At 50.4% G+C, this 18,056-nt stretch overlaps 1 protein-coding gene across 5 annotated transcripts in view; it reads left to right on the top strand.

Moving 5' to 3' along the window:
• ASAP2 (ArfGAP with SH3 domain, ankyrin repeat and PH domain 2) overlaps window positions 1-18,056 on the top strand; it is a 162,940-nt gene that overhangs the window by 37,102 nt on the left and 107,782 nt on the right. For all 5 annotated transcript variants that reach the window (XM_059132685.1, XM_059132686.1, XM_059132689.1 and 2 more), the window contains one exon: window positions 17,978-18,050. In XM_059132685.1, the coding sequence (XP_058988668.1) occupies window positions 17,978-18,050 (73 nt within the window). The remainder of the gene's footprint in view (window positions 1-17,977; window positions 18,051-18,056) is intronic.

Below are 18,056 nucleotides of genomic sequence, written 5' to 3'. Positions count from 1 at the left end.
GTACGGAAGCAGTGCAAGTGTCCGTGGATTGATGAATAGTTAAGATGTGGCGGGATGTCTGGAGGGCTCAGTTAGTTAGTGTCTGCCTTTGGCTCAGGTCGTGATCCTAGGGTCCTGGATTGAGCCCCACATTGGGCTCCCTGCTCAGTGGGAAGTTGGCTTGCCTCTGCCCTTCTGTCCTCTCATGCTCTCTCTCTCTCTCTCAAATAAAATATACTTTTTAAAGATTTTATTTATTTATTTGAGAGAGATTTATTGAGAGAGATCACAAGCAGGCAGAGAGGCAGGCAGAGAGAGAGGAGGAAGCACTCCCTGCTGAGCAGAGAGCCCGATGTGGGACTCGATCCCAGAACGCTGGGATCATGACCTGAGCTTAAGGCAGCTGCTTAACCCGCTGAGCCACCCAGGCGCCCTAAAATATTTTTTAAAAAATAAAGGACATGTGATAACACACACACACACACACACACACACACACACACACACACACAATGGACTGTTATTTAGCCATAAAAGAAGGAAGGCTTGCCATTTGCAATGACATAAATGGGGCTAGAGAGTATCATGCTAACCGAAGTAAGTCAATCAGGGAAAGACACATACCATATGATTTCACTTATATGTGGAACTTTAAAAAACAAAACTGTGAAGACAAGGGGGAAAAAGACACACCAAAAAACGGACTCTTAACTACCGGGAACAAACTGATTTCCAGAGGGGAGGAGGGTGAGGGGATGGGCGAAGAGGCTTAAGAGTGCACTTGTCTTTTTTTTTTTTTTTTTTTTAAAGATATTATTTATTTACTTGAGAGAGAGACAGTGAGAGAGAGCATGAACGAGGAGAAGGTCAGAGAGAGAAGCAGACTCCCCATGGAGCTGGGAGTCTGATGCGGGACTCGATCCCGGGACTCCGGGATCATGACCTGAGCCGAAGGCAGTCGTCCAACCAACTGAGCCACCCAGGCGTCCCAAGAGTGCACTTGTCTTAATGAGCACGAAGTAGGACCTGTTGAGTCATTATAATGTACACTTGAAACTAATACAGCACTGTATGTTAACTACACTAGAATTAAGAGAAAACAAAAATAAGTAACATTTTTTTAAAAGAGGAAAAAAAAATTGTCAGAAGCAAGATTTATATTGTCTTGTTTCCTCCCTAGCAGTGAGGTCATGTCCCAGAACATTTTGAACTCCTGGTAAGAGTGGACTTTCCCAATCACGATGAGTGGAGCGCAAATTCACCGTCTGTATTTGTGTGCCTGTTGGCGGTTCATTTGGTGTCGAGGAACACTTATTACGTGGAGTTGTTCCAGGGCTACAGCTCTTAGGTTAGGTAACTTGTAATGCCCTATTTTGATGAAGGAACATATGTAGATCTCGATTCATAGAATGACCAATGCCAATCGAGAATCTGATCAGCAGCCTTCCTAATCAGTGACACAATTATAGGCTCAGACAGACAGAGATTGCAGAAGAAGAGCTGTTCAAGGGAGGAAAGCAGGTTAATCTGGAGGCACAATTCATTCATTCAGTGATTATTGTATTGAGTGTCAGCTATGTGCCAAGCACAACTCTGGGGTAACCAAGACAGAAAAAACGTTGGCGTGGGTCCCAAGATGTTAAAAGTTGGTGTTTAGGAGTGCCTGGGTGGCTCAGTCAGTTAAGTGTCAGTTGGTCTCAGCTTAAGTCTTGATCTCAGGGTTCTGAGTTCAAGCCCCGTGTTGAGCTCCATGCTAGGTGTGGAGACTGTAGTTTAAAAAAAAAAAAAATTGGTGTTTAGCGTGTGTCTGTGTATATGCTATCTTCAGTTAAAAGTCAGGCAAAGCAGCATTCGATGTACAAGAAGGAATTATTGTTTCACAAATTAATGCCACGATACGTGGCATTTACGTGTGCTTAGCAGTGACTTAAGTTTTAGGAGCTTAGTTGTTGGACGTACTTGAGGTAAGGACTTGCAGAGGATATTAGATGGCGTGGTAGGGAGTTGAGATTAATGTCTTACTGTTTCAAAGCTTTTGAATTAGTTTAAATAAAGAGTATTGGGCTGTTTGGTTTTGTTTTGTTTTTAAAGAATGTTTGTGACCATCTGTTTCTATTTATATGTGCAAATCAGAATTTTCCCCATCTTGACTCAGAGCTCTGAAGGGAAAGTGCAGACCGTCCGCATCCACGCTGCCAATTTTCAATGAATGAAAACAGCCTCATTGTCTCACTGAGTCGCGTTGTAGGACGTGATTTTAAATACCTAAACAGTTTGTATACTAGGAAGATGAGCTTTCTAATCCACTGCCTACAGACGAATTGTGTTCTAAAAAACTGCCACCAAGTGAACGAAATCCATCACAGCTCTCTCTCAGCTACCTGTCCTGCCCATTCATATTCTTGCTCTTTTTGCTGGATGCATCACGCCCCCCCCAAGCCAGCTGGGTGCCCAGGGGAGACCTGCAGAGCCCTGCTTCTCTGCTGATCTTGCCTGTTCCATCTCTCTACCTGTGGTTCCTTGCCTTCCAACAACCTGTCACATCCGCTTACCTCTTGCAGGAAGCCTTTCCGGGCAGAGCGAGTGGTGGTAGTGATGGTGGTGGGTGAGCCCTGAAGGCTGGATGTGTGGGGTTTCATGCACTCCATGTTTGTGGAGCGTCTGTAGGTGTCAGGCGCTGTACCAGGTGCTGGGGCTGCAGAGACAAAAGTCGGGGGTCCCCAATAGGAGGGTGGTGGTCTTCTTGTCTTTATCCCCTGGAGCTCTGTTGCTGAGAAGTCTCAGTTGCTGTATCACAAACAGTGGTTGCAACAGAATCTCAGACGACTACATGAACAGAGTAGCCGTCCAGTCAGCCTTCTGGAATGCTCACAGGTTTTACCCCCAGATGAAAATAGCTTTGTTTTCTCCATTTGTTGTTCCTTGTTTCTTGACTTTTAAACAGTCGTCTGCTTTGTGCAGACAAAGGAAACAACATATGATTCCAGAAAGAACAGGCTAAGAGGATTGGGGGCATTTTTGAACTGAAAAGGAAATCTCAGAGATGGCACCTTGGTTTTATCATTGCTCTATGGCCTTGGAAAAGTGACCTCGCTTCCTTTCCAGGCCTAGTTTCGGCCTTGCTGTAACATCACCTGCCTCACCCAGAGTTTAGGAATCACCAGCTATAATGCGTGGAAGAGCGCTTCTGGTTCCTAGTGCTGCGTGGACGAAAGAGATTGCCTGCTCTCACCACCACGATCCCTGCTAATATGGTCCTGTGTGGGGACGCCTGGGTGGCTCAGTTGGTTAAGCGGCTGCCTTCAGCTCAGGTCATGATCCCGGTGTCCCAGGATCGAGTCCCACATCAGGCTCCATGCTCAGTGGGGAGCCTGCTTCTCCCTCTGCCTCTCCCTGCCACTCTGTCTGTGCGCTCTCTCTCTCTGATAAATAAATAAAAATAAATTTAAAAAAAAAATGGTCCTGTGTGTGGCTGACCTTCCAGTGAGCGGTCCCCACGGATGCTTGGCTGTTCTTCCCTTCTGTCTGAGAAATCCACGCCAGAGAAATGCAGTGGAATTTTAAAAAATTGTTGAAAATTACTTTTTTGTCGTGACCGAATGTTTGCTTTTACATATGGGATAGGATTCTTCATAATATTAATAGTTAGTCATTAATTGGTTTTAATGACACTTGCAAGCAGGATTTTTCATTTCATCTGGAAAGTTGACTTTTATATCCCATGTATTGGAACATAATTGTACTTGCTCTTGGGAAGCAGTGTCGTGAGAAGAGCAGTTTCATACAATTTTACATCTGGAACTTTGGAGAAATCACTGGTTATAGGCCAAATATAAGGGGTGACACAGCTCGGGTGGGGTCCAGTGGTCTTGGCCTCCCTTATCCCTACAATCCAGGGCATTCTCTGTTGCTAATAAATGGAAGCCTTTCGTGCCCCTGGGCCATATGGCTTATGGCAGCAGAACCCATCACGCTGCTCTCTCTTCCCTAGGCTACTGCCGGGTCCCTGGCTTTCAGGAGGATTAGCGGGTAATCTGTGTATTTACTTTCTCAAGGGTCAGGAAATAAATACTTTGCACGTTAGCTTCAAGGCCGAGAGCACTCTGGAGAAACCTGGGCAATCCTTACTTGTACGTCTTCTGTCTTTATCTTTGTCCCTCTCCTCCTTCACCCTAAACCCTAAACTGCACCATTATGTGCAGTGTCTGTTTTTCGGACTCAGCATTGTGGGGTTCCCTGGGAAGCACAGGGTGCACCAGGGCCTTGTGTCTCCGTGGTAGGGAAGCGTGATGACTGTGGCCCTGGGATCTGGTCCTGTCTGCTTCCAGCATGTGGCCGGGAGGGCAGCCACCCCTCAGTATGGTGGCTCAGGGAAGCCATACCATTTCTTTCCTTCCTGTTTTATCAGCCGGGGTTTCGAATTTTCTTTTCTTTGGATGGAGACCACATAAAGAAGACGAATGGTCTGAAGCCCTTCCTGGGGGAGAAATGCTCACATCCCCAAATCCCGAAAATTAACAGCCTTTAGTAACCCACAGCCCAATAAGGTTCTGAGCTGCCTTAGCCAAGAGCCATTCATACCTTTTGCTGCGTGTCCCGTCCTCTCCCACTGCTCCTCAGTGACAGCGACCCAGCCCTGCCTTTGTCCCCTCTTCCCCCTATTCCTGGCCTCACCCCTGCTGCCTTGTTTGGCTCTGTGACCTGTCCTTCCGGCCAGCTGGCCATGCTCTCTGGGCTCCTCCTAAGCTGGCCTTTCCCGAATTTCGGTCCCATCTTTTGCTCCTACTTCCTGGGTGAGGACAGTTACTCAGAGGGCAGAAGAAGGAATGAGGCTGTGGCCATCTCTGATGGGCCCTTCTCTCCACCCCCCACGCTGCTCCCCAGCGGTTCTCAGACCCCCCCGCACTCTTGAGGCCAGCACGCCGCTCACAGTGCAGCACCATTGTGTCGACTCCTGTCCTTCTAGGCAGGAGGACCCCGTGTTGGCATCTGTGTTTCCAGCTGGGGCATCTTTTACATGAACGCTGGTGATGCTTGTCACATACGCCGGCCAGGCAGCCCTGCCGTGTTTGAGGCTGGAAGTGGGTTACTGAACTTCTCCACACCTTCTTCTCAGCTCTCACACCTGGGCCCTGGAGGGTTCTGCATAGTCCTAGGGTCAAGCAGAGCAGAGTGGGACTTAGTTCCCACAACTCCACACACAGGTTCCTTGACCTCCTGGCCCAGTGTCCATATCCCTAAAATGGGGAAATTAACACCCATTTGATATGGACCTTGTGACGCTCACACGCTAGGTATGAGCACAGCCCCGGCCACGGGCAAGCATCGGGGCTAACGCGAGGACACTGCCGTGCCCCCACCCCAAGAGACAGCCCAGCACAGCAGGCAGGTTGCCTAGTTAGTAACTGGCTCTAGGGCAGGACAGGTGCACCAGGGACCCGGGTCTTGCTCTAGCTCTCCTCCAGCTGTCCCCCTCACCACATATGGTAAAGGCCAAAGGCCAAAAGGGCCATACTACAGGGAACCCACGGCTCCCCCTCCTAGACCGCACTAGGAACACCCAGCACCCCTCCACCCCCTATACCAGCAGACTGAGTCTGGTGGGCTTCTTCCCTGAACTTTCTTTCCCCAGATGCATTTAACCCCAGGCCCAAAAAGTAGGGAGAAGGGGGACAGAGCTTGGACAGGAGGTGTGAGCAGGTAAAGTCTGCCCAGAGACCCTGCTTTTTAAGTGGGATTCCCTATACCAAGGAGTCTACAGGGTGGGGGAGCAGGGGACAGGTTGACGTGTGTTCCCCTTGCTCCTAGAACCTGTGTGTGGAGTTGTGGGAACTAAGTCCCAGGCCTGTGTCTCTTGAGCCCAAGGTCTCTTCTCTTTGCTGCACCGCTGGCTCTCATGGTAGGCCTGGGTGAGAAGGATGAAACGGGGTGCAGAGTCTGCTGTCTGGGGGCAGGAAGAATGCCTGGCGGCTCCTGCGCAGCTTCTCTCTTTCCCCTCACTGCACTTCTTGTATTACAGAAACTAAAGGTTAGCTCCTGGAGACGACAGACTTGGGGGCAGGGAGATGTGGATCCAGGGAAGGCGCTGTGATGTCTGTGTGTCTGAGTAGGGGAAGGGGCACAAGAGGTCTCGTGAGTGTGTCAGCCTCTTGCACACTTTCCCTCCTTTCTGGAAGAAATTTAGGGGCTGGCTTTGTGTGTATGGCACGCCATTTGGGGCCTGCACGAGCCTGGGGGTTCCTTCCTTCCTTCTCCCTTCCTCATTCTGGGTTTCCCTCCTCCTCCCTCCTTCCCATTCCATGGTAGGGCAGAGGGGCCAGGTGTCTGGATGAGAAACAGGAACTGAGAAGTGGAGGATCAAGACATGACGAGATTAAAGACAGTGGTCATTCGTCTTCCCCTTAAAGCCCAAGAGTGAGTGTGCAACCTGGACACAGGCGAATGGCGGCGGACGGCCCACCACCAGCACCACCCCCTGCCTTCTGTCCACTCCCCTGGCGCCCTGGCCCGTGGGAAGGTCCTGAAACCACACAGTTGCTCACGTCAGGTGGTCTCGGTGGGTTTGCCTGCGCCTCCTGGTGAACGTCAGATGCAGCACGGGGGGCTCGTGGGAGCTGGGCAGTCCTTCGGGCTAGGAGACCCCATTCTCGCGGACCAGGAGCAGATGGCATCCCGGGCACGGGAGGAGCAGCCCCGAGTGCTTTTAGCCCTGGACTAGGAAAGGGGCTTAAAGGAAGCCTGAGGGACGGGGGACGAGGGGATGACTTACCCCCAACATCAGGCGAGATAGCCGTGGAAGTCCAGAGGGGCCCTGCGCTCCTCCTGGCTCTGGTCCCTGAGCACTTAGAAGCTGTGGCGGGAGGGTGGACGGGGGCGGGGCCGCGCGGGGATGGACGCTTGCTCCTCGGTCTGCTGGCGCTCTGCTGGCCTTTCTTTCGTTCAAAGCCAAATAAACAGCTCTGGGCACGTCCAGCTCTTTGAGTCAGTTTCTTTTATCTTGAGCTGGGGAGACGGGTGGTGGTTTCGCAGATGCCGCAGATGCTGGGTGAGGTAGTGGAGGCTCTGTGTGGCCGTGGGATGTGGAATGCTCCAGGCTTCTCGGGCCTCAACGTCCCTCTCGAGACCACGTGGCTGCTGCTGTCTTTGGAACTGGAAGGCTTTTCTCTCAACTGCCAATGACTTTACCTGAGTCACTTTGTTTCTGCCAATACCCCTGGGGCCTGGAGACCATCCAGGGCCACCCCCTCATTTCAGTGTGGGGGGAGGGGGGGACACAGCGTGGACTGTGCTGGACCGACGCACGTGTCACACAGGTGCGAGAGGGCAGGCCTGCCTGGAGGCCTTGCTTTGTAAGTGGGGTTCCCAAGGAATCTGCAGAATGGGGGAGCCGGGGGCAGGCTGACCACAGCTGCCCATCTGGTTCCCAGGGTTCCATTCTGTCCCATTAGACCCTGTGTGTGAAAGTCCAGAGGGGACCCCAGTGACTCCCCCACCAAGATGGCCCAAAGCGCCCTGCTCTGTCACTTGCTGTGTGGCTCTGCCCCTGCCCGTGTCACCCCTTTGGGGAACTGGAAACACATCAGGAAATGTTTTGAAGAATTTAAATGTTGATGGGGGCTGGGAAACCTCATTAATGCAAGTGAAAGGCTGGCATGAGCTACAAAGGTATTTTTTTTCTCCGTTTTTTTCCCGTGTTACCATAACCATTATCAGGCCTGGAAATATTTTTCTTACCAATTGCAACAGTACTGGGGTGATGGTGTGCCCGGAGAGCAGCCCTGCTTACTCGGCATGTGGCCCCTTGGAGACCCAGAGGGCCCCTGTGGAAGCTGTCGATGATGGAGTGCCCCCAGTGTCCCAGACACTGTGCAAGTTGATGATCTTACCCTAAGAAGCCAGCAGTGGCACTCCCAAGTTCAAGATGACAAAACTGAGGTCAGGGAGGGGAGGCTATTTTTCTGAGCTCATGCTGCCCTTATGTGGAGTCTGGTTTAGAAGCCCATCTGTTTGGTTAAAAAAACCAGTGACTTGTAGCCACTGCACTATTCTAAAGGGTCCAGCCCAGAGGGACCAGAACTGAGGTCACGTTCTGTGGGATTCATTTCCTTTTGGTGTCTCCCTGGCGGTGACATGGTGGAGTTGGGGGTGTGCGTGGTGAGAGGGAACGAGCAGGCCTGAATGCAGTGATGGTTTTTCCCCTTTCCAGTGTGGGTATTACCCAAAGTGTAGCCCCCGTTATAAGAGGTACTTTCTGGAAGAATGCATAAAGGCCAAATGTGGCAGTGAGTTGACAGCAGAAAGTCCCCTGTCGAGGGCGTGGTTGGCATGGTAGAGCCAGTAGGCTAAAAGGCACGAGGCCGGGGACAGAACCCACAGAGGGAGCAGGAACGATGGTTTCTGGGCGGACCTCCAGAGCCCCTGGAAGCAAAGTCCTGCTTAGTATTCCCTGCCTGCACTTGGGGCTCGGAGAAAACAGCTCTCACGTCTCCTCTCTTCTGTTTGTGTTACTGAAGTGTTCCTATGGCTGGATCCCGGTTTCCTGGGGAAATCAGCCTGGCTCGCGATTACATTGTCTTCTGGAACTGGGACAGATGTGGAAGGCTGACCTCACTCCCGACTGAAGGTCACCTTCCCAGCCTCTCCAGCTGCTTTTGTGTCACCAGGCCTCCAGCGCCTGGCCCTGTGCATGGCCTCACCCCTTCCCTTCCTGCTTCTTTCAGGGCTGTGCGAGCACCTTCCAGTGTGATGTCCCCTGTTTCCTTTGTGATTGTTCCCCTGAGAGGGCCCATTTCCTGCTTGCCTCTGGGCTCTGCAGTCAGTCCTGGGAGCAGAGCTGAGTAGTGCAGTGTGGGAGGTGTCGGGGGACTACAGGCCCTCCTCTGGGAACGGGGCACCAGGGCCACAGAGAGCATGGGTGCCCCTCTTTGCTGCTGGGGTATTGTAGCCGTCTTGGCAAAATTCTCCTTTCTCTCTTCAACTCCCCCAGATCTCTCAGAAGCTCTTTCTCCTGAAGTAGAAATCAGGATGTGAAGCATTTTTATAAAGCTAGAATTCATTATCCCCTGGTTCCGTTTCTCTGAGAGAGTGAACTAGAAAAGCCTGAGTTCCTGCCTGACGTCTCCAGTGGTAGGGCTCATGGGAGTCCCCGTGGAGGCTTGGTTCTTCAAGCTTGACGAGCCTTGAGGCTCTCCTTGCTTAACATGGCATTTTCACATAGTTTGTGTTCTTTTTCCACTGAATGTTTCCATGTAGTGTGACACAGTCCACTTCGATCATGGTTAACAACGGCCCAGAATCTAACCGTGCGAATGCCCCGTCATTTGTGTGGTTACTCCGCTTGGTTGGGCATTTGGGGAAGTCCTGCTGAGTACGTCTTTGTGGAAATAACTTGTGTGGAAAGGAGGGAGGCCACAGGGCTGTGTTTCTGCAGTTGGGCAGGAGGCAGAAGGATAGGAACAGCTCTGGTAAAGCCCTTTGCTGCTCTGGCAAGCTTACTTTCCGGAAGACCAGAGCAGGCAACGGTGCCTTCAGCTGCCAAGTCAGGGTGCAGCTTGGTGACACCAGTTTTGTTCTGTATTTCTTTTTTTTTTTTTTTTTTTTTTAAGTTTATTTATTTATAATCTCCACACCCACCGTGGGGCTCAAACTCACGACCCCCAGATCAAGAGTCACATCCTTTACCAAAGGAGCCAACCAGGTGCCCTGTTTTGTAGTTCAAACCTCAGCCTTACCCACCCCCCAGTGCCTTTGTTCTTTTGATTGGTATTTCTTTTATCTGCCCCGGGGCGTCAGAGATTTTTGTGTTTTTACGGGGTCTTTGCTTCCTGGGTGCAGCTTCTGCTGCTCTCAGCCAGTCAGGCCGGGTTACAGGCAGTCAGGCCGGGTTACAGGCCTTTTACTCCAGAGAGCTGGTGATCTTCCATTAGCTATCGCCAGCCATAGAGCACACACAAATAGATCTTTGTAGTAAATATTTCCAACAGTACCAAAAAATGAAGTCTTCCTTCTTGGTCTTTTCTGTCTCCTTATGGAACCCCTGTGCCAAATTCGTGTGTCTTCCAGGATTTTTTTTCTGTGTACATTTTTATATATGGAAAGATGCCATTTTGAGTATTTTTCTTTATTGTTTAATCAGATTCTTTGGCACATTTTTATGCTCAAATCCTCAATATCCTACTTGATCTGAAAATAACTATAAAAGGTAATGATACAGGATATTGAAGAACTTTGTTTTCCTTAATTTAAAAAATTTCAAGTATAATGTACTCATGTTGATGATAATTTAAAAGTAGAAAAATCCAAAACGCCCTCCCTACTTTCTGAGACAACAAAAATTATTACAAAAATTATTTATTTTTTATATCTTTATATATACAGTTTGTGTGTATGATACAACACTTGCTTGTCCTCTAGTTTATAACAGTTTATTTCTTGGTTACAATTGTGTGTGTGTGTGTGTGTGTGGTGTGTGTGTTCAGTTGGTTCAGTAAATCACCTTATACCCTCCTGCTTTCCCAAGATGGTATTTTGAGAAAGGTCTGTTGCATTTTGGCCTTTGGAAGCTGCCTTATTGTTTTGCATTCTCTGTGCCCTGTATACACACGTGGGTCAGGGTCAGCCACATGCCCACAGGCTGGGTGTGTGCCGCTGCCCCCTTCCCTGATGATCCCCGCCCCAACCCCAGCCCCAGGTTTGGATGCACTGTTTCGCGTATGTGATTGAGGACATAGTCAAGGTCTAGTTGACGATTGGGGTCAGGGGGCTGGCTGCCCTCTGAATAGATGCCCACTGAGCTACCAACCTGGTTCTGGCAGAAACACACAGAATTTGAGACATTCTGAGGAGTAAAAACCTGTTGGAGGAAAATGAAAGAAATGTATCTTGTTTGCCTGTCCTCTCAAGAGCTGGCTGCTTTAGGAATTGGCAGACTTGATGACTGTCTTCACCTCTGTCTCCAGCTTACTGATTTGTGTCCTCTGCTCTCGGATGTCATGGAAACAGGACTAGGGGATCTCTAAGTTCCTTTCACTCATGGTGTGTGACCAAAATGCTGAGCTCATGGATTACCCCTGTGAGGCAATTTCATTTTGGCAGCCTTTCTGGCTCTACCCCCAAACTCTGGTTGATCTTAATTTCTTTTCCATAAAGAAGACTTTAAGTTTATTTTTATTCAAGTTAGCAAATTACACACCCACACACGTAAGGAAATATACTATAGTTAAAGAGCGATTACGAACAGACCCTCATCCAGCTGTCCTGGTCACGGTCAGCATTCAGAGAGCACTCCCCGCCCGCCTTTCTGTCAACACCCTCAGGGTGGTTGCGCGCCCCGCCGTGCCCAACCGTGCCCAGCCATGCCCAGCCATGCCCAGCCATGCCCAGCCATGCCCCGCCATGTGATAGACCTCTCCTCGCTTCTGTTTGTAGTTTTATCAGCAACATTATTCATCCCTAAACATAAACCGTATAATCCAGCTTTTCCTATCCCTTTAAACTTCTGTGGTAGTATACTGCATGTAGACTTCTGCAAATTGCTGCTTTTGCTTACCATTTTTGTGAAATTCCTTTATGTTCTGAGTGGGTAATGTTTGTCTGTGTCCATGTAACATTTCATCCATTTGGGTTGGTCCAGTTTTCAGCTGTTTGCAAGAGTGCCACGAACCCCCTTGTCTTCTGGTGCAGATGTGTATGTACTAGGAGTACCCTCAGTCTTATTGAAGAACACCAAGTGTGCCCTTCCAGTGTGTCCTGACGCATATGTGTCTCACACGGCTGATTTAGTTTGCATATTTATTTGATCGTGATTCTCTGTGACACCTGCTGTTCTCCAGGCCTCTGCTTTATTCCCAGAAGGAAGTCGATCCATTATTGGTCTGGCCTTAAACTGAGCCTATAGGCCACAGTGCATTTCTGTGCATCCCAGAAGGCTTCTGGAAATGTTTGACGCTGTCATTAATGTTTTGTGTTACTTTAAAAGTGAAGTGAAACGTGCGATGAGGCAGAGCTGCCATCTAAATGTCTGTCTGGCTCTTCCTTGGCAAAGCCATCCTTGGGCAAAGCCAACAGATCTGAGTGTTGCTTTGTTTTGTCATTTGGTCTGTGTCTTTCAAAAATGTCATTGCCTCTCAGGTTAGCCTTTCATAAAAGGAGCGAGGGAGAGGAGCTGGGACAGGAGAGTGGAACAGGACTCCCAGGCGGCCCACCGTTGGGGGGGCCGGGGGGGGGGGGGACCTGTGGTCTGCCATTTTCTTTTCCTCCAGGCAGCATCTTTGGGTTCCAAGGAGGAAGCCAACCCCACCCCACCCTTGCTGGCTCGAACTACTGGCGGCCAAACCGGTGCTATGCCAAGAGGATACTGGGCTGGCTGCCAGGATTGGAGAAACCTCTGTGTGAATCCTTGGGGCCAGGGTCAACAGACTTTGTAAAGGGCCCGACAGTGAGTATTTTAGGCTTTGCAGGCCTGGAGACAAAATGGAACATATTATATCATATTATATAGATACTTGTATTAATAAGAGAGAAAATAAATTTCCATAACTTTAACCAAGTTCAAAATATAACACTGGATGCAGTACAGGTTTTCGGTAACGCTGGTCTGCTCATCAGAATCAGGGAGTTCGTTCTGGGAAGATTCCTGCAGTGAGGTTCAAAGCTGCTACTCCCCTTCAACTCATGGTCGTGTGGGTTGGAAACATCCATCTGTGCAATTCCTCAGCTCGCAGCCCTACAAAACGCAGCCCGCCGCAGGGGCCCACCCGCTCCCGGCTCAGCTCCTCAGACACTGTGGGTCTGGCCCCTGCCGTCCAGCATGAGGAGGCGGGGAGCCTCCGTGCCAGGGTGGACGTCCCCATGGACTCTGGGAACACAGAGTAACTTCAGCCTCTCAAGGGAGATAGGTGTGTCCCATGGTCACCTCTGGGCCGAGCCCAGGGCAGGGTGGGGGAGAGGAGAGGACCCCCCAGATGACACCAGTGACTTACAGGACCGCCTGTGAGGATGGCACACACGGGTCTGCAGGTGCAGAGGAAGCGCATAGAGGGGCTGGCGCGTTTAGAAACGGTGTTATGTGGGGCTGCAGCTCTTGAGAAAGGCGGGGAGACGTGAGGAGCTGGATTTTTTTATTTTACTACATTTTAATTAATTGTATTCTCCATGTTCCTATGGGGCTAGGGGCTACCCTACTGGACAGCACAGGCCTGAGGAGGGAAGGAGCGAGTCGGGGATCTCATGCCCCGTGGGTCTCAGGGGCACATTCCTTTTGCCAGCTGCAGCCCTCCCAGGAGCTGTGGTCGTGGATGAGCCCCCGGGCCTGCAGGGCGCTGCTTGCCCAGATAAATCAGACCCGGGGCCCTGTGTGCAGTGGCTCAGGGATCAAAAGAGATGCTTTTGGAGTGGTTGGAAACAGTTGTTTATTTTCCTCTATAACTTCTGAGACACATCTCTGCAGTCTTGTTTATGTGATAAATTTACTCTGGGAAGCTCGTTTTATAAACTGCAGGTTGGCTGTGGCGTAGAGCCTCAGAATTAATGTGGTTTGGCTGGACTTGAGCTGTTGCTCTGTTCCCGCAGAGGTCTGTGTTGGCCATTCAGTTTTGGCCCATGTTTATGGTTTTTATACATACATTCTGGCTGGGGCTCTGGCTCTTTTTCTTCCTTTGAAGCTTGGGTAGGTCTGGGGAGAGGACGGGGCGGGCGAGTGCCCGGTCTGCTAGGGGTCTCAGCTTGATGACAGACAGACACCCTTGGTTTCTTGAGGCTCTCAAGTTTTGTTGTTTTTTTGTTTTAGGATTTCAGGGATGTTTTTGTATGTAATTGACAGAAGACTTTTTCTGGCACTATGGTCTTAATCATTCTAACTTCTCCTGACCAAGTTTAATCTCATTTATCTGTAAATATGCACCATAATGAAGGGTGTGTTTCCGGGTGGGGAGGTAATCGCCTTTCCCTCTTGCAGTTTTAATTTAAAATTACCTCTGTGCCTACCTCACCTTTATTTCCAGGCTCTGAACAGACCCCTAGAAAAGCTGCAGTAGTTACCGCTTATCCACTCTTCCTGAGTTCAGGAAACAGCACAGCCCCTTTAATAGCAGAGCTAGAAGATTCCATATGGTGGCCTATTTTTACAAGACTTGTATGCAGGAAGAGATCAGGGAGGGGTGTGCCTCACAGTATAACGTGGGAGGAAATTTGCCAAGTTCAGTGGTGTTCCGAAGCGTATTTCGTCTGTGGTCGGCCTTCCACACCAAGATAGACAATGATTCTGGTGCCCATTTTTCTCAGCACAATTGAGTCAAACCCCTGTGGGCACAAGATTACTCTGTCATCTTTCAGAGTGCCAGAGGCTGGAGAGCAAAATCCCTTGAGAAGGCAGAATAGGTCTCCCTGTTACTCACTGACTTTTCCAGAGTGTCTGGTGCCCTGTACTGATCCCATGTGGCTTCCCAGTCATGGGGCCCAGCCAGGTCCTTCACCCTTGGATATCCTTTCCCTGAATCCACTTCCTGCCTGCTCAGGTCCATTGTTCCTGCTGGGGCCTGAATGACCTTCAAGGTACAGCTCTCTCCCTTCTGTGCTGGGAAACCTTCGGTAGCTGCCCATTGTCTCCAGGATCAGCCAGACACCCTTGTCAGCCTCTTGAGTCCCTGCCTGGCTTTCTGGTCTCGGGGTACCACGGAGCTGTTTTTGGTCCTGTGGTATGTCAGCTTTCTGCTGGGCACTGAGGACACAGCCATGAGCAAGTTCCGGCCCTTATAGGAGACCACTGAAAAAAAGTAAAAAGATACAAAAAGCTAATTTTATTAACATTTAACCTAATATGGCCAAAATATTATCATTTTAATGTGTGGCACTGGCCATATGTCCGTGCTCGCTAGGCACATGTGCCTTGTAGTTACCCCAGTGGGCAGCACAGGTCTTGTGGCGAGTGGGACAAATGGAAAAGCAGCCCAGTACAAGGCAGTCCAGGACTGCTGGCTTTGTGTTTATTTAGAGGATTATCTTGCTAGATTGTGAATTCCCAGCAGGCATGGCCGTTGCCCTGTTTTGCTCACCCTTGTAGCTCTTAACACCTGGCTTAGTACTTAGCACATAGTAGGTGCTCAGTAAATTTTATGGGCTGAACTACTGAGTTAAGCACAGGATGCTACAGGAGAAGTGGGTGAGCAACCTGTGCGAGAAGGCTTTCGGGAAGAGGGCATGTCCCTAAATCAACTTGCAGAATTGGCGCTGGGTCAAGAGGAGGCAGGGAGAGTATGCTGAGGAGGGAGGAGAGTGCATAGTGCTCAGAAGTAAAGAGGAGGAAGGTTGGGGAGAGTTGCAGGAGCTCATTGTGACGGAAGCTTAGGGTACAGTTGGGGAATGAAGGGGGTCAGGAGATGGGGCTGGAGAAGCAGTGAGGCCAGATCGCGAAGCTGTTTCAAAGCCGCCGTGGAATCGCGGCCTTGTTCTGAGGATGTGCAGAAACAGCAGCAGCGTCCTGGGTGGGCACGGCCCCTTGAACTTGTGCGGTGCATCTCTCTCCTCCGCGAGCGCCGTTTTCTCCCTTCATACCCCCTGGGCCACAGAAAGGGCTTGGTCGGAATGTTGGCTGATGTACGTTTCCGTGGAGGCTAGCCGGGCTGGTGGGGGTGTCTGCTGCTGCCTGTGGGAGGCTTTAGGAGGAGGAGCAGGTGTCATTACCTGAATGCAGGGCAGAGATTGTTCTAGCAATTCCCGACCAAACTCTCTGCAAGCCGGGGAGTAGATGTTGATTCGATCAAATCTGTCTTTCAGTAATGGCCCTTCACCTGGGGATTGGGACCTTCCAGAGCTTTGATGAGTCATTGAACTTGTGTCTTTGTGAGGGTTGTGCTCTCGGACACACAGTGGATAGAGCTTCAGGAATCAGTGTTTCTTTTGCGGCCTGAACAACTCCTGGTCCCGCCGTCACTGGCAGAACCCAGCCAGTGGGCGCTCGCAGGGCAGGGTCCTGATGGCTGGGCGGCGGCCTGGGGCGGGAAGGTGGATGACGCTTCCAGAGAAGGAGCTCCGCAGTGAGTTTCATGGCTTCTCTTCTCTCTCCAGATCCCTTTTCCCATCTCAAGGGAAGGCCAAGGACAGAGTAAAGATGGCCTAGGAAAATAAAAGCGTATTCCCTACAGGAAGTTTGGACTTTCTTATGTCAGTCCTTACCTACCTTCCTATAGTATGTCAGCAAATAATACCTTTTTTTAAAATTTCAAGTAGACTCTGTGCCCAACATGGGGTGTGAGCTCCCGACACTGCGATTCAGAGCTGTCTGCGCTACAGTGGAGCCAGCCAGGGGCCCCAATAATGCTTTTTATCTTTATTTTTATTTATTTTTTTTTAAAGATTTTATTTATTTATTTGACAGAGATCACAAGTAGGCAGAGAGGCAGGCAGAGAGAGAGAGGAGGAAGCAGGCTCCCCGCTGAGCAGAGAGCCCGATGTGGGGCTCGATCCCAGGATCCTGGGATCATGACCTGAGCTGAAGGCAGAGGCTTAACCCACTGAGCCACCCAGGTGCCTCCCCAATAATGCTTTTTAGAACATAACTTCTCCTGGGGCTCCTCGGCACCTCGGCCGGGTGAGCAGCAGACTCCTGGTTTCGGCTCAGTGTTGGGGGAGTCTGCTTGAGATTTGTCTCTCCCTCTCCTCTGCCCTCCCCGTGCTCGCTCGCTCGCTCTCTCTCACTCGCTCTCTAAAATAATAAAGAAATAAAAATCTTTAAAAAATAGTCATTGCTGCTTTAGAATGGGACTCAGCATGCTGATATTGAAAGTGGATTCAAGAAGGGATTCATCTGGGGCGCCTGAGTTAAGCTCACTCTGGGCACGGAGCCCACTTGGGATTTTCTCTCTCCCTCGCCTTTGCCGCCCTCTGGCTTGCGTGCTCGCTCTTAAAAATAGAAGTATGTGAAGGCGATTCAGGAAGGCTGGACCTGAGGGGCTCTGCTGAGGTGGTGTGCTCTGCTGATGACAGTGATTGAAACTTTATGATTAAAACTCGTGGCGAGTAATAATGATGTTCTTAACTGAGTGTCACTGCATAGCAGGTGTTGGGCTGGTGCAGTTCTTGGTTTCTGTATAGTGACCCTGTGATAGCTGTCACTCTCCCAGTTCACACATGCTCCCTTCCTCGTGTCACAACCAAGAGTGACGCATTGTTCTTCTGCAGTGTTTAATTGGGTTCAGAGGACATTTTACCCCCCGTGACTTTTGTGAGAGCAGAGCTATAATTAGAATTCCTGATCTGCGTGGTCATTGAGCAGGTACTGCTTGTGCTTCCTGTGGGCGAGGCTCTCCAGGTGCCATGTGCTACTACTGTGTGGGGGTTGATCTCTTAAAGTGTGATATTAAACGGAGTATAATAGAGGAATATTAAGTACTTCAGTGTGTCCAATTAATCATTCAACCTTGCAAAGTAGGTTTTGTTACGCCCTGGTTCTGGAAGGAAGCCTGGACTCGGAGAGGATTAAGAACCTGCCTTCTAACCCAAAAAATTCCTGTCGGGGTCTTTGCAAGTCCGGAGTGGGTTTGCCTTCCCCCAGACCCTGCTGCCTGTGGGTGGGGTGGTCTGGCTGGGGTGGGAACACGCTGGCGGCAGATCTGCCTTAGCACCCTCTCGTTGCTCCTCCCCCTGCTCCCTACCCTTCGCCTCTCTTGGGAAGGAACACCTGGCAGGTGGGCACAGATCAGAGCCATGCTTGGTGCCAGGGAGGACTGAGACAGGGTGGAGGTGGAGTCGGTCCCAGGTGAAACTCCTCGCTGTAGGGGCCAGCAGCCAGTGCGCATCGTGGGCAGAGGTGGCTCCGTGCTTGGTGTAGGTCAGGCACCTGGGAGGGTATGGCTTTGGGGATGACCCCATTGGCACACCACACTGAGGATGTGTCCCCCAGAAGCCGCTCACCGGGGCCTCCAGAGTGGCCGTCACAAGGCCATTCCCTCATAGTCGTGATCTAACCTCAAACACGTGTTAATACCACTTCTCTATATTCTAGGCTTTGGATGTGGACCGGATGGTTCTTTACAAAATGAAGAAATCCGTGAAAGCAATAAATGTCTCTGGGCTGGGTGAGT

Source organism: Mustela lutreola, chromosome 9 (genome assembly GCF_030435805.1).
Source record: "Mustela lutreola isolate mMusLut2 chromosome 9, mMusLut2.pri, whole genome shotgun sequence".
Lineage (NCBI taxonomy): Eukaryota > Metazoa > Chordata > Mammalia > Carnivora > Mustelidae > Mustela > Mustela lutreola.
The sequence above is the reverse complement of the archived record's forward strand: the minus strand, read 5'-3'. Positions and strand labels throughout refer to the sequence as shown.